The sequence below is a fragment of the Cariama cristata genome, unplaced genomic scaffold, assembly GCF_000690535.1.
Source record: "Cariama cristata isolate BGI_N322 unplaced genomic scaffold, ASM69053v1 scaffold7927, whole genome shotgun sequence".
Taxonomy (NCBI): domain Eukaryota; kingdom Metazoa; phylum Chordata; class Aves; order Cariamiformes; family Cariamidae; genus Cariama; species Cariama cristata.
This window is the reverse complement of record NW_009624850.1, coordinates 26,982-41,122: the sequence shown is the minus strand read 5'-3', so window position 1 is coordinate 41,122 and position 14,141 is coordinate 26,982. Positions and strand designations below refer to the sequence as shown.

Genomic DNA, 14,141 nt, shown 5'->3' with positions numbered 1-14,141 from the left:
AAATTCAGGAAGTCTTGCCCTCCCTAGCTAAAGCTGGCATTTGGCATGCACACCCTTTGCGGCCCCGCCATCATATTGCTCCTCTTTACCACCACACCAGCCACTCATGACATCTGTCTGCGTGCCTGAGCTGTGAACAGCTCGCAAACCGATTTGGGCTGAAAGTAATGCAGTGCAACATCCGTTGGTTCAAACCTGTCCTCTTTATTAGCCACCGGATGGCATTAGCCTGGGACTATTTCTGGCACAAGAATTGCCTGCTTGACATAATGACCACCTCTTCTCTTTTCTGGAGTTGATGGATGATTTCTGGTGGCTGCGCTGGTGGTTTATATTTAGTTATTTAAGATACAGTGATAGCTAGAAATGTGCTCCAAGTGGCTTTGAGCCTCATTTCCTGGTCTGGGGTCAACGTGGGGAGAAGTGTCGATGACATTGTCCCACGAACGGTGGAGGAGCATTGCCAGCTCAATTTCAAGCCAAGCCAGCCAGGTTTCATGTTTAACATGGGGACCTATTTTGGTAGTCCCTGCGGTGATGCTGGAGATCCCTGTTGGGTTTCAGAGCCTCTCGTAAAGGTCAGCACGGCACCTCGAGGAACGGGAGCATCGTCTGTCCTTGCTCAAAGTGCAACCTGGAGTGCAAACTCCACAGAGCAGCGTGTCAAAATGGGACTCGTCTGTTGCGTCCTCCCAGGCTGGTGAGGTTAGATTGAAGACACACAAGGCTTAAAAGGAGATTGTTGGGGTGAGGGATTTCAAACAGGGGTATTTTTTAAGTTTGCACACAGAGTAGCGAATGCCTGTTGATTGGTCAGTTCACAGATCAGTGGATTTGATGTGTGGAAGTGGTTTAAGGGCTACTCTCTGGCAACATACAGAGCATCATAATATAGTTGTCTCCTTTCTATTGTCTGTTGAAGACATCAGGCTTATTTTTACTGCCTTTTTAAAGGAAAACAAATTTGAAATACAAACTCTTCTAGCAGTCCAAGAAAAAAATTCTCCATTTATATTTTGCAAGAAAACTTCATTCGTACGTGCTGTTTATTACTATTATTATTAGTGCTCACGTGGCCCTGTAGTTGTTCTCATTTTTTTACAAGTAAACATTCCCCTCAGAAATTTATAATCTCAGTTTATTTCCTGCTGTCCTTGTAAAGCTTTAGAAAATCAGAGAACAAATTAATCTCTGTAATAATTTAATTTTTTTCTAGAAGCTTTAGTCTAAGGTGAAATTTAGTCACAGAACTTCAATAAATCATGTCAGCGATATTAATTAGAATATGTACTTCATTAACTTTCTTTATTATATGCAGCTACTTGATGTCTTCTTGCATGTCAGCTACAGCTGCAATTCTGGAAATAACAAACTACATAATTTTTTACAAATCACTACTTAGAAGAAGGTGACTAGTAAGTCGTATGTGCTTTTAGTGCTGTTTTAAGGCCAAAGTGAACAGCCCCACTCATTAATGTTTAAGAACTTCCTTGCTTCCAGAACGTGAAGATAGCATTAATTGTCATTTACAAGAAACCTTTGAAGTAATATTTGTTACTGGTAAAAGCAAGAAATGAGGCTGTTCATCTCAGCAGAGATGAACACTTACATTTACAGTATTCTTTTCATAGGATGACACTATTACAACACTAGTTCTTTAGAAGGACATTTCTAAATCAACTGCTATTTTTACGTTTAACTTAGTAAACACTATAGATCATAGTGGCCCAAAAGGTTCTGTTCCCCCACCACGAGACCACCTCGGGGGCACATTCAGCTCTGAAGGGCTGTGGTCCAGTGGCCGTGACTCACCCAACGAGGTTTGTGTAGACAGGGTTGCACCACCGACAGCAACACTGGCACAACAAACAAAGGGCAGCAAGCAAACAGTCATTCCTCAAAACACACACGTACGCCTCTGCCAGTAAGGGCCTCTTCGGTACAAAAATACTGTACGAAAGGATGGCCTGGAACACCGGCAGGTCCATGTCACATTATCACAGTTCCTAATAGCAGGAGTGCTGTGGTATCACTGCCAGGTTAACTCTGGGAACAGCTTCTCATTAACCGTATGAGTTGGAGGAGGGACTGTGGAGACAAAAATATTAGGGGTCTTGTTTTGAAGAGAAAGCCTCTTTGATAACACTTTTAGAAGAAATTTAAGCCATGGTTTTGGTTGTTCATAAGGTTTCACTCAATCCTTAGAAAGTGTCAGCCTAAGTGTAATGGTTGCAAGCATGAGAGAAAAATCACATCTCATAACCAGCATGCTAACCTAGGTTAAGTTCTGCTGCCCAGATGTTTTCCTGTATAGGTGTATGTTTGCCAGTACAGATAGCTCTGTATGTGCTTCCAGATTCCGACTGCTTTTTGCTGATAAAAGTCTCCAGGCAAAACCTTTGGGGCATAGACAAGGCCTCCGCTCACCAGAGGAGCGGTCGCACCATCCCCGTCCTGGGGCACCTGCTCATTTGACACAAAGCCACAAACCCGCTGTGGTATGACATAGGTCTGTGGTTCACGGTGAATCCCCAGGGCAACACAACCACCCAGCTCTCTGGGGGAAGCCAATGAGAAGTACTGGAGCCGGGAGGGTCAAAGGCTGAGTTTCAAAGGGGAAACCCCATCTGTGGGCAGATGAAACGGGGGGGTTGCGGTCCTGGGACTCTGCAGCAGGCTTGGGGGCTCCCACGCCGACCCCCGTCATCCAGCCCCCGACACCCTCTCCACAGACACAGCCACACGTCTTCGTAGCGGGGTGAGGAGCACTTCATGCCTGATGAAGGACACCATAAGTCGCTGCAGAACATGGTGATAGTTTCAGAATGGGTTTAGGACAAATATCGTACATTTAATTAAGGTTTGTTTGGACCGAGCCAGGATAATTTAGGAGTAAGTTTCTAGCTCAGGACTAGCGAGACCTTGTTTTAGTTCCACTGTCCCATGAGCCACCTGTAATCCCTGGGCCAGCGTTCAGCATCACTATGTCCCTTCCTTGCATATAAGATGAGGGCGACTGAACTTCCCTCAGAGGCGCATGGGGGAAAAACTGCATTTAAGGTTGGGAGATGCCTGTAACGAGTGATAGTATCTTGGCTAGCATCTTTAAGTGGAAATAACATGTTAATGATGTTGGGTTTGGCATTAGGCAGATTTCTTTAATGCCAGTATGGAGAAGTTTGTGTTCTTCCAAATCTAATAGCTTTGGTGATGTCCTCATGCAAGGGATCAAATTCAGTGGAGTTAGAGCTCCTTGAGCCACGGCTGATTTTGGTCCAAGCTGTTTAATAATTAAACCAGTCAGGTTAAACAGTTTCCATATTTCGGGAATGTCCATAGTTTACAAGAATTCTGACAACAGCACGAATACAGGAAAAAGGCCTAAACCAAGCAATTTTAGCTGTTCTCATCTCACTTACCATAATGTCTCCCACTCCATCAAGTTGGTCTTTGAAGTCGAACCTCAGCCCACAGTTCGCATCTCTTTATGTCTTCAGACATCAGTATGAATGACTTCAGAAAAATGTGCTGGCCCTCCCTTGGCATGTTTTACTGAATTCAATATATTATGATCATTTATAATGCACAAGAAAATGACAGGATATAAAGACACTGAAATGTTAAAACTCTGCTAATATGAGAGCAGTGATATGCCATACTCTTATAGAGAATCAGAAAGCACATTTGAGTATTCCACTATGATTACAAATAACTTCATGCTGTATTCTTTTAAGAGGTTATTAAAAATATTTAAATAATGTTTCACAGATACACTTTTTATATTAATTAATGAACCAATTATTTTAGTTCATTTACAATGTCAAAGTAATGGAATAGTATTATTCTATGCTTACAATATTAATCTGATCAAAATGCTTTCATTCAAAATTATTGATGTAATGAACACAATATACTCTCTTTAGCTCTTGTATTTAACGAGATGCAAAGACTTGCATACCTATTAGGCACCATCAGAACTATTTAGAAGAATGTAGCAATCTGTATGATGCGAATTTAATTCAAATTTAATATGCTACTTCTGAAACATTCAAATTTTCAGCAGAGAGAAAAAAAAGGAGACATCACAGTGTGACATCTGATGATATTTCTTTTCTTTGGCTGTTCACCTTCTCAGCTGTTTTAAAAGACTTGTGATTTTTGAGAAAACGGTAACCTTGTGTAATCTAAGCAGGAGGTACTTTTAAGGATTTAAACATCTATTTGATGCCAGCATCAACAGAGGTCTCTGGGACATGTAGATAAGAGCTGTCCAGAGAAATTGCTCAACCACAAATGTATTCAGGCACACAGTGAAGAGAAAGGTTGAATATTAACAGAGATACAGTGATTGCTCGGAAGGGTTGGTCCTATCGCTGTCCAGCTGGAAATGAGGGTTGCTGCCTATATATATAGGAAGAGAGAGGGGCTCTCCCTGTCAGAGCGGCTGGTGGGAGAAGGTCCCCGAGCTGCTCGAGCAAGCCAGCACCATGAAACTGCTCCTGCTGTTCCTGCTTTGTGTGTCCTCCGTTAAATCCCAGGGCTCTCTTGAGTATGACGAGGTTGTAATACTGATCATAATTGATAATAATAATAGTAAAAATTATTAATTTCATTGACTTGCATGCATGACTTAGCTTATGGGAGTTAGCTAAGGCAGGAGCTGTGGGAAAAAACAATCCAGTGCATGTTCTTTTTCTGCTTGAAGTGTTCAAAGAAATAACCTTTGTATTATTTCTTCATGTATATGTAAATGCACCATAGTTATTTTCTGAGTTTGGATATATTTTCTTCCTATTTCTTTTCTTTTTCTGTAGGGAATGAAGAATGTCTGATGGTAAGATTAGTTATTTAGCTGAATTTATTTAAGGATGTTAATTTAACAATGTTGACATATGATGATGTTACAGACAATTAATATCAGGTGCAAAGGAGTAGAAATGTGTAATTAATCATGTCCTGTCTCAAAGACAGTAAAAACTTTTCTACAGATTCAGTAGACATTGAAAAAAAAAGATTAACTGTCAGTTCATATAGCTTTATATTGGAAATGGAGAGCTAACAACTAAATAAAAAGGCAAGCAATGAGGATCAATCTAAAATAACAGTTTAACCCATATTTAGTTTTGTTTAAGTAAAATATTTTAATAAGAAATACAGTTTAGAATCTCAGGACATTCTTTATATTTTTAAAATCCCTGCAAAAATGAAATAGGTCAGGGTAATCAGAATTATTTTCTGTTATATAATCTAAGCATTTGTGTCTGTACATTGACTACTGATAACACTACTATGCTTAATCATTTTCAGCAATTTTGTAATTTGTATGCTGCATACTTTTGAAAGTACTTGAAGCTTCTGACCCTGGATCCTTCCAAATGTTTGTTATTTGTAGGTAAATCCAAGTGGAACTGGAGATGGTCGAAGACTTTGATTCAGTAGTTCAAACAACTATTAATTCAAATGGTTTGGTTTCAGTAAATGCTTACAGACCAGGCCTGTTTTCCTAGCTCAACCTCTTAGACTTTCCCATTTCTGGCAGAAATAGGGAACGTATGCATCAGAGGGAGCTCTGAAAACCTACCCTGAGAGGTGATACTGAATACTTTTCCTAATTCCATCAGTTAATAGCTGCCATGTGGCCTGAGACCTGATGATGTATTTGACTGTGGCCTGATTTTCTGAGACCTTACAAATTTTCCTGTAGCCCAATCAAAAATTGGGACACTGATAACATGATCCTGAATATTCTTGTTAGCCCCAATAATGTCTGATTACTTTTTTTTGGTATCCTACTACTTCAAGTTTCAATGTGCTTAGTGGCTCTGAACTATCAAAACTTTATTTCTTGGTCAGAATGAGCTATTAGTATATTGTTTTGCTTTAGTTTGAAGGCTTTTTAGCTTGTCTATATCTAGGTGGAGGGTGTGTGACTAATCTTGCAAGGTAGGGCATAGCAATCACTTTTATATGTCAGTATAATATTTCCGTTACTGCTTTTGTCATTCCATACCAAGGTTTTCCTTGCTGTTTTAAATACTAAAGAGTGCTGAACGGATGCCTCCACCCCATGCATCGCATTTTACAATAGCAATCCCAGACTGAGAGAGTTTCCTCTCCCCCTGGCTTTGCAGGACGACAGCCCTCAGCCCGACATCCGAGGCCACCGACCCCTGGACAAAAGGCGGGAAGCGGCCCCCACGCTCCGACCCGTGGCACCTCCCATCAGTGGGACCGGGTACCAGCCCCGACCCCCAAAGCGGGTGAAGCCGGGGGACAAGAAAGAACGTATCATCTACCCTGACGCTGGTGGCTGCAAGCATCCTTTAGAGGAGCTGGTGGGTGTCTGCCCATGGAGGCAGCTGGTAACAGGCTGTCCTTTTCTTCCAGTGCACCCAACGCGGAGTTTTCTTTGCCAAAGGAGGGACGGTCGTTCATTTAAAGCAGCCCAACTTTGCTTCGTTTTGTTTGAGTTTGGTAGGGCTGCATTCAGAAGAGTAATGCCACAGAGTCCATAGGATTAGCCACAGAGTCAGACAGCCTATGGCGGGGATGGGGAGATGAGATTTGGACCGTAAATGAGGAAAGGAAGTATCCGTGGGTTAGCCTGCACTTTCCATGTGGCTTTGCATAGGTAACTATTAAGAAGGACAGAAAAAAGCTCTGCAGAAGCGCTAGCTTTAATTTCAGATAGTCTCAAGGAACCCTAGGGACCAAAAAAAAAAACCCTCCCCTGTCTGTCTTAAAATTTGTTTCAAACTGTATTTATGGCCTAGCCTGAGTCACTGCCCCAGCTCTTCGGGAGAAGCGTGCAAGCGTGCTGGGATCCCGCAAGCTCCTCGCTGCCTTGCAGTAACCTCTCCCGCTGTCCCTGCTGTGCTCTCCACCAGAAAACCCAAGCTGTAACGGTGCTGAGAGGCATCTTCACGTCTGAGAGCAAATTTCAGCGTGGAGGTTTCCAACAAATGAAGTGTGTTGAAGCTTAATGAATGCACTGTTGCGGTAGAGTCCCACTGCTGCCTGGGTATTTCGGGTCTCAGGGGACCGCAGAATTTCCCACCGCCTTTTAAAACACTGCTATCCTTGACAGTGCAGCGCTTGTTGCAGAAGCAGTGGTGCTCAGCTTCTTGAGATGATAATTTTTTAATTAATCGCATGGCCATTTCACAAGAGATACATATAACAAGGTGTAGAGAACATGGCTGGTTCTTGGAGGCTACTGAAAGAGGAAAGGGGTCAATATAAACGTGCACAGGCACTGGGTAGTTCCTGACAGGCTTTAATCATAGTTCAGGTGGCTTAACACCGAGAACATTTAACAGTGCGGAAAAGTGAAAAGCAGCCAGTGGACCAAAAAAGTGTGAAGAGAGAGGGCTTTTCCCAAGAGCTTCAACAAAAGAGACCTCCTGGGGGAGTCAGGGCTCCTTCCTGACCTTCAGACTGCAGCTTCTTTGTCGAAGTGGAATGTCTTGAGTCCTTATCTAGATGGTAAATGGCTGGTCTCACATTACGAACTACTCAGTGTGTTCAAAGGTATGGTCATTCACTGATGGGAGCAGAAACTTCTATCTTGACTTTTATTCACAGCCCTTTTTTTTCTTTTTTTAAGGGAGTGCTGTGTCCAACTGGATGTGAGCTGCAAACTACACTGGTAAAACAGGAAAAAAATGTGAAAGCAGTTGTTCGTGATCTAAAGGACAAAGTGAGCAAACTGTCTGAAACCTCTACAACTTTCTATGAATACGTGACTGTTCTAGACGATAAATTGGTAAAGAGGCAAAAACAAAGAAAAGGTATGCTATTTCTATGAATTACTAGTGTAAGCAGTATGGCAGTTCTATTGGCATTGCTACTGTTACTTGTTAACGGGACTTCTTAAAAAAATTTAAAGATACAGTGGAATATCCAGCAAAGTAGAGTTCCATGACCACATCCTCTTAAATCTTAAAAAAAAAAATCCTTTGAGAGAGGCAAAGGAATGGATCTCATACTAAGGCAAGATTCATATGAGGCCCCTAAATATGAGGGTCATGTGTCCCCCTCCTTACCTGCTTTCCTATGTCCATCTGATCCCTTCATGCCCAGCTCCTGGCTTGGCAGCACGACTCCCTGGAAAGAAGCTAACTGTAGTTCTTTGGCAGAATATAGCACCACTGGTAAGTCTACTAGCTAGCAAAGAAATAACGACACACATGTACCACTTTCCTGAGAATCTCTGCATAGTTTTTGCACACTGTGGTCAAGTAAGCAAAAGAACTGCCTATCCTTCCTCCCCACTAAGGGAAGAAGTAGCTTCTCAAATTGTGTGTACAGATTGCTCTTCTTTATTTCATAACTGGAAAACATGTTGAAAACTAATCTGCTTTTCATCTCTTTGCTTTTCTAGACAATGATGACATACTTTCCCAGTACAACACAGAAGTGGAATTGCATTATAATTATATAAAGGATAATCTGGACAATAACATCCCATCTAGCCTCAGGGTCCTTCGTGCAGTTGTGGATTCTTTACACAAAAAGATACAAAAACTGGAAAATGCCATTGCAACCCAGGAGGACTACTGCCGTTCCCCCTGTGTTGTTTCCTGTAATATTCCGGTGGTTTCAGGCAAAGGTACTCAATCAACTATAATGACACCTCTTCTCCCTTTCATATCACTGTGCAAATTGATAGATGCATCATTCAGTCAGTTTGAACGTGCCTCTGAAGCCTGTGTCATTGATTAGGATAGCAGAAAAGATGGAAAGTGACCCTAAATGAAAAAAATCTTTCATGGATGCCTATACTAGTCCGACCAAAGATCCTCTTACCCAATATCAGTCTTTATTAGCAGCCAGCAGCGTTTTAAAGAAAGGTGTGCTTCAGGGTCTTTGTAAGGTGGAGGTGATACATTCGTGCCTATCACAGTTGTACCCTCGATTTTTTCAGTCCAGAAAGTTTCTTCTTTCACAAGCTTGTCTGGTTCAAAAAGTCACTGGAAAGTATACAGTCTTCCATTACTCAGTTCGAACTTCTTTGATAAATTCCTATTTGGAGAAGTAGAACAATGCAGGTGCAGTGATCTTTCTTCCCCGATTCTTTCACATGATGTATCACAGAAATCAAAATGAAAGTAGAATTTTACATATATATTTAAACTTGTTCCCTTATAATCAGCAAACCGAAGGACAAGAAGATTGCTGAAGAAGTTCACAGCTCTTTCAGTAACGGAGTCTCTGGTTTATTCTTGCAGAATGTGAGGATATTATCAGAAAGGGAGGCGAGACATCTGAAATGTACCTCATCCAGCCAGATCCTTTTGGCAAACCATACAGAGTATACTGTGACATGCAAACAGATAATGGAGGTTAGTGTGAAATAACTATGTTTTTAAAATATTAATTAATATGGATGCTACCAAAAATCATATTAGTAATTTGCATTTTATACAAAGTAATATGGAGTTACAACTTTTGTAATTACTTGAGAACTAGGTCTGATTGACTCATTGAGAAAAGTCTTGTTGATCATCTTCAGATGTACAGCAGGATACTTCTGTAATGAAACTGGAAATAAATTGCTGGGATAGGGTTGGTAAATAAAACCATATCTTACTATGACTATAATGGACAACGTATGGCTGGGCAGACAAGGACAGCCTGGCTCCTTTCTTACCCTGCTACTATGCGCTACACAAAAGACTGGGGCAGTCCTTCAAGTTCTGCTTTTTCCACCTTTCTTTAGGAAGGAAGGTGCTACCTAAGCCTGCGTAAAAATGGCAAGGCTGAGCTCGTAAACTGTGAAAACTCAGACCTGCTGCGAGGAAGCCATATGCTCCGCATGTCTTGAGATGAAGATAAAAGGGCTATATCTTAATGTTTCATGATCCTTTCTTAATGGCAATTTAATCTAAATACTGTCGCTCCTGCAGGCTGGACTTTGATTCAGAACCGCCAGGACGGCAGTGTTAATTTTGGAAGAGTATGGGATAGATATAAAAAAGGATTTGGAAATGTTGCAAAGAGTGGAGGGAAGAACTACTGTGATACACCAGGTAAAACACCGAGCACAAAACACAAAGAGCTCTTTTTTCTCATATTTCTTGAAGGTCTTTGATTTTTTTTTAAATTAACTAATCCATTTCGGCAGACCTATAGGCAAATCATAAAGTTGCCTTGAAGTATAATGTGAAGTTCATTTCACAGAGCTTTCATTTGTTGCTTCTCAGGTGAATATTGGCTTGGAAATGACAAGATCAGCCAGCTTACCAAAATAGGGCCCACTGAAGTTTTAATTGAAATGGAGGACTGGAATGGCGATAAAGTCTCTGCTCATTACGGAGGTTTCACCATACAGAATGAAGGAAACAAGTACCAACTTTCAGTGAGTGACTACAAAGGCAATGCAGGCAACGCGCTAATGGAAGGAGCCTCACAGGTGCATGGAGAAAACAGGACAATGACAATTCACAACGGCATGTTCTTCAGTACTTACGACAGAGACAATGATGGATGGTATGTACTTGCATTAGACATTTAAAATAAAAACTAAGCTTAAAATAAAATATAGAATATTTCTCTAATTTGCTGTTAGTTGTCACAGCATTTTGTAGTATCTTAAAATACGTTTTATCCCTGCAAGTTATGAGCCAAACGTCCGTGCAGTTCTCCTGATGTAGCCAAGGGCAGGTAAAACTATAGATCAGGTTAGTGCTGCTCCACAACCAAGTAACAAGCAAGCACGCTGAATGTTATTGATTCCATGAATGATGTTACCACAGACAAATCAGCAAATCTGGATGCAATATATTCACTGTCAGAGACTGATGGTGGCAGTTATGAGGACACTGTGTTGCTTAAGTAGCAATATCGGTACTCACTCCAGTAACACATAATGAGTCCTGAGGAAGGAAAGAGGTAGCATGTCCTATTTAAAAAACAAAGTTCTGCCTACTTAGAAAACAGGAGCTCAGTTGTCCAGTACGTAATTTAGCACTGTATCTCTAAACTATGTGATATGTCTTTAGCTTATATCTGATTACATATTCATGAATAAAGGAATTGTTTAGATTGGGGAAGACATATATTTCTCATTGGTTTATATCTCTAAATTGCATTGATATTGCAATTATCATGATGAACTGTAAGAAATTGGAGTTATCAATCGGTAAACTAAAACAACACTCCCAAAGAGATACAGCTAAAATTTCACCTGTTTTTCTTAGGCACTTCACCTTCCAAGTGCCCTGTATAGCACGCACTTGTGATGGTCAATCTTTTACAGAAAGTTCAGGGAGAATTTTAAATGTTTATTATGGTTTGAAAATTTCAGTACAGATGCAGGTGTGTGTACTCTGTTGATCTGTTTGCTTACAGTTCATCTGTTACTCTCAACATTTTTTTTTCCCTCATCAGGTTAACTACAGATCCAAGAAAACAGTGCTCCAAAGAAGATGGAGGTGGGTGGTGGTACAACCGCTGCCACTCAGCCAACCCCAACGGCAGATACTACTGGGGAGGGACCTACAGCTGGGATATGGCAAAACATGGTACAGATGATGGTGTTGTATGGATGAACTGGAAAGGGTCATGGTATTCAATGAAGAAGATGAGCATGAAAATCAGACCATACTTTCCACATTAACCATTACCAACATGTACAGGATCAGGGATTTTCTTTTAATATTTGTACAGAGTTATCTTTTTAGCCACCATATTCAGGCTTGTCTTTACATATGAGAATGAAATATGTATGTATGAGCATATTGTGACCTAAAGTGAAAAGCTGTCAGACGTAAATCAAAATCTGACTGATGAAAATAACTCACAAATGTATTTTGTGCCATTTTTCATTTGTTCACAAGACAGAAGTAACTCTTATAGAATAATGCTGATTAAAAAAAAAAACCCACACCAAACCCAACTTGTTTCAGTCTTTTACAAAGAACTTCTATAGCACATTTGAAGAGGGAAAGGATTATTTTAAAACGTTTTCTAAAAATTAAATAAAGCCTTAAAACTAATGTTTTCTTCACATGATTCCTAAATATTTATGCATTATCTGGGGAGAAGCAAACACATTCCACTAAATAGGAGACAGTAATTTTCTTTTGTATTATAAAGCTAACAGTAACTACCTGTGTAACAAATTGAGGAGGAATAAAGTGAAAAGATAGTATCTAACAAATGGGTAGGTCACTAGTCACTTAGTTCAAATCCTAGATAAAACATGCCCTTTCCTGGGACCTGGCTTACATATTCTGCCTCTTAATATCCCTTCCACCATCCCACATCCTTTTATCATAGAATAAAATACAGTATTAGAAGACCTGGCTGGTATGTCTTTCACACAATCACTATCGTGGGACTAGAGCAATTAGTGACTCCAATCATAGGGCAGGTGGAGGCTGGGTATTTCATCAAAGCCAGTGGTCTGGGCTCCGTCTAGCCAGGAGCAGAGGTTGTCCCAAAGACAGGGTTTCCCAACCCTGGTTGGCAGGATCAAACATCTCTCCTCCACAAAGGAAGGGACCCAGCTCACCAGCAGTGGATGGATGCCATCTGAAATATCTCGTGTTGATTTAATCTGTGGAGCCCAGGAGGACAAGGAGGAGACATCATGGCAGCATCTCACTGCATGAGTGCAAATGTTCAGCATCCCCAGAGGCAGGCTTCCACTGAGGCTAGGGAACACAAACAAAAGGCATAAAGCAGAAGCCCCTTTTCCAAAAGCAGGTGCACTGCTCCACACATGCCCATAAAGATGTCTCTGCTCTTCAGGAAACTCTCCAGAAAGGTTAGACAGTGGCTGTGTTTGAGAAGCACTGAAGAGAGGCTGAAAGTGAGCTGCTTTGCCAGTATGGGATGGGATTGTTAAATGGTATGAAACATGCTGGCCAGTGAGATTGGGGGCCTGGAAGTTTGCTCATGCTTGTTTCTCAACAGGAGAACAGAAATATTAAACAGGGTAAATACTTGTGTAATTTTATGTCATAAGGTATAAAGGTTTTCCATGCAGCCAGTCTTTTCCTAAAAAATCCTTACCACACACCGTCAGCAAGTTGTTGATTTAAACCCCTTATCTGCAGGAGAATCCTTGCTTGACACAAGTGCCGAGAAACATTCTAAACCAAGGAAATATATACTGTAGCCATCCAGGTGCTCCTCATCTTGCTTGTGCTGGTTACAATCATATCCTTTTAGTGGTCACTAGAAAATAATAGCCTGTTTTGGGAGTTGTATTTCGATGAGCTATCATGGACTGTCTTATTTTGAAGCTACAGTATGCATGGTAAATTCATCAATGGTTTGGGAGGTCTACCTCCACATTTGTAAAATCAAAGCTTAGGAGATTCTTAAAAGTCAGTCCTAAAATGCATGCATCATTTATCAAAGTGCACTCTGTGTTAGGTGTGTGGCAAAAGTGAGAACCCGAACGACTCGCGGGTCTGCCCAAGAACTGACTCCCACCGCTGTTGTGCTCCTCTTGAAATGGGAATGAGAGGAGACAGCCCAGAAGCATGACTGTCAAACCCGACCAGACTTCGACGGTTCACGTTAGTGGAGGCAGGAGTTTGTGATGAACATACTTCTAAGTTCTTTTACTTCTTTAACACTCTTAAACAAAGTAAGTAATTCAAATTATAAATATTTTTATCTCCAGTCAAGGTGAGAGCTGCCAAAGACACAGACATAGTCAAAGACATAGACAAAGTTTATACAAAAAGGGTTTTAAAATCAATATTTTCTTGAAAAGTCAGTTATAAATAAGATGAAAGAACTATTTTGTTGATAATTAATCACTGTTTATTTTTTAAGCCACAGATGTGTCCAGTTGCCTTCAAATTCACAGAGTAAAGGTACATCAGGCACATATATATATAAAAAAATCTTTTTAACTTGTAGTTGTAACATATATCTTAAAAGCCCGTCGTTCTACAAGGTTTCTATGGGCCTGATTTTCATTCTAACAATTTTGAGGGAATAGTCAGAGGCTCTAAATGGCAGCCAGACCACGCCGTTTTCAATCTCGTAAGGAATGTTGTACCTGGGGTCGTAGTGGCCCCCCAGGTAGTAAATGCCATTGAGGTTGGCCGCCTGGCAGCTGTTGTACCACCAGCCGCCCCCGTACATCTCGGCGCAGCTCTCTTCCCAGCGGTCCTGGT

The 14,141-nt window shown here is 41.0% G+C and overlaps 2 protein-coding genes across 2 annotated transcripts in view; one reads left to right on the top strand and one right to left on the bottom strand.

The window, feature by feature from the left end:
- The first annotated feature begins 4,487 nt into the window (after positions 1-4,487).
- On the top strand, positions 4,488-11,831 carry FGB (fibrinogen beta chain). Its single transcript, XM_009703336.1, has 8 exons — positions 4,488-4,562; positions 6,132-6,335; positions 7,607-7,790; positions 8,384-8,611; positions 9,231-9,344; positions 9,909-10,031; positions 10,206-10,491; positions 11,392-11,831. The coding sequence occupies exons 1-8, from the start codon at positions 4,488-4,490 to the stop codon at positions 11,618-11,620; spliced, it is 1,443 nt and encodes a 480-aa protein (XP_009701638.1). The 3' UTR covers positions 11,621-11,831.
- Positions 11,832-13,793: 1,962 nt separating this feature from the next.
- FGA (fibrinogen alpha chain) overlaps positions 13,794-14,141 on the bottom strand; it is a 6,998-nt gene continuing 6,650 nt past the window's right edge. Inside the window, 1 exon segment of the mRNA XM_009703335.1 lies at positions 13,794-14,141. This exon segment is cut by the window's right edge and continues 468 nt beyond it. Within this exon segment, the coding sequence (XP_009701637.1) occupies positions 13,912-14,141 (230 nt within the window). The 3' untranslated portion in view covers positions 13,794-13,911.

Bases quoted from the DNA above. Each gene is read 5' to 3' on its own strand.
- FGB (XM_009703336.1), top strand. From the start codon at position 4,488: ATGAAACTGCTCCTGCTGTTCCTGCTTTGTGTGTCCTCCGTTAAATCC. The intron at 4,563-6,131 runs GTAATACTGATC...CTGGCTTTGCAG, and splicing joins CTCTTGAGTATGACGAGGTT to GACGACAGCCCTCAGCCCGA. The intron at 6,336-7,606 runs GTGGGTGTCTGC...TCTTTTTTTAAG, and splicing joins AGCATCCTTTAGAGGAGCTG to GGAGTGCTGTGTCCAACTGG.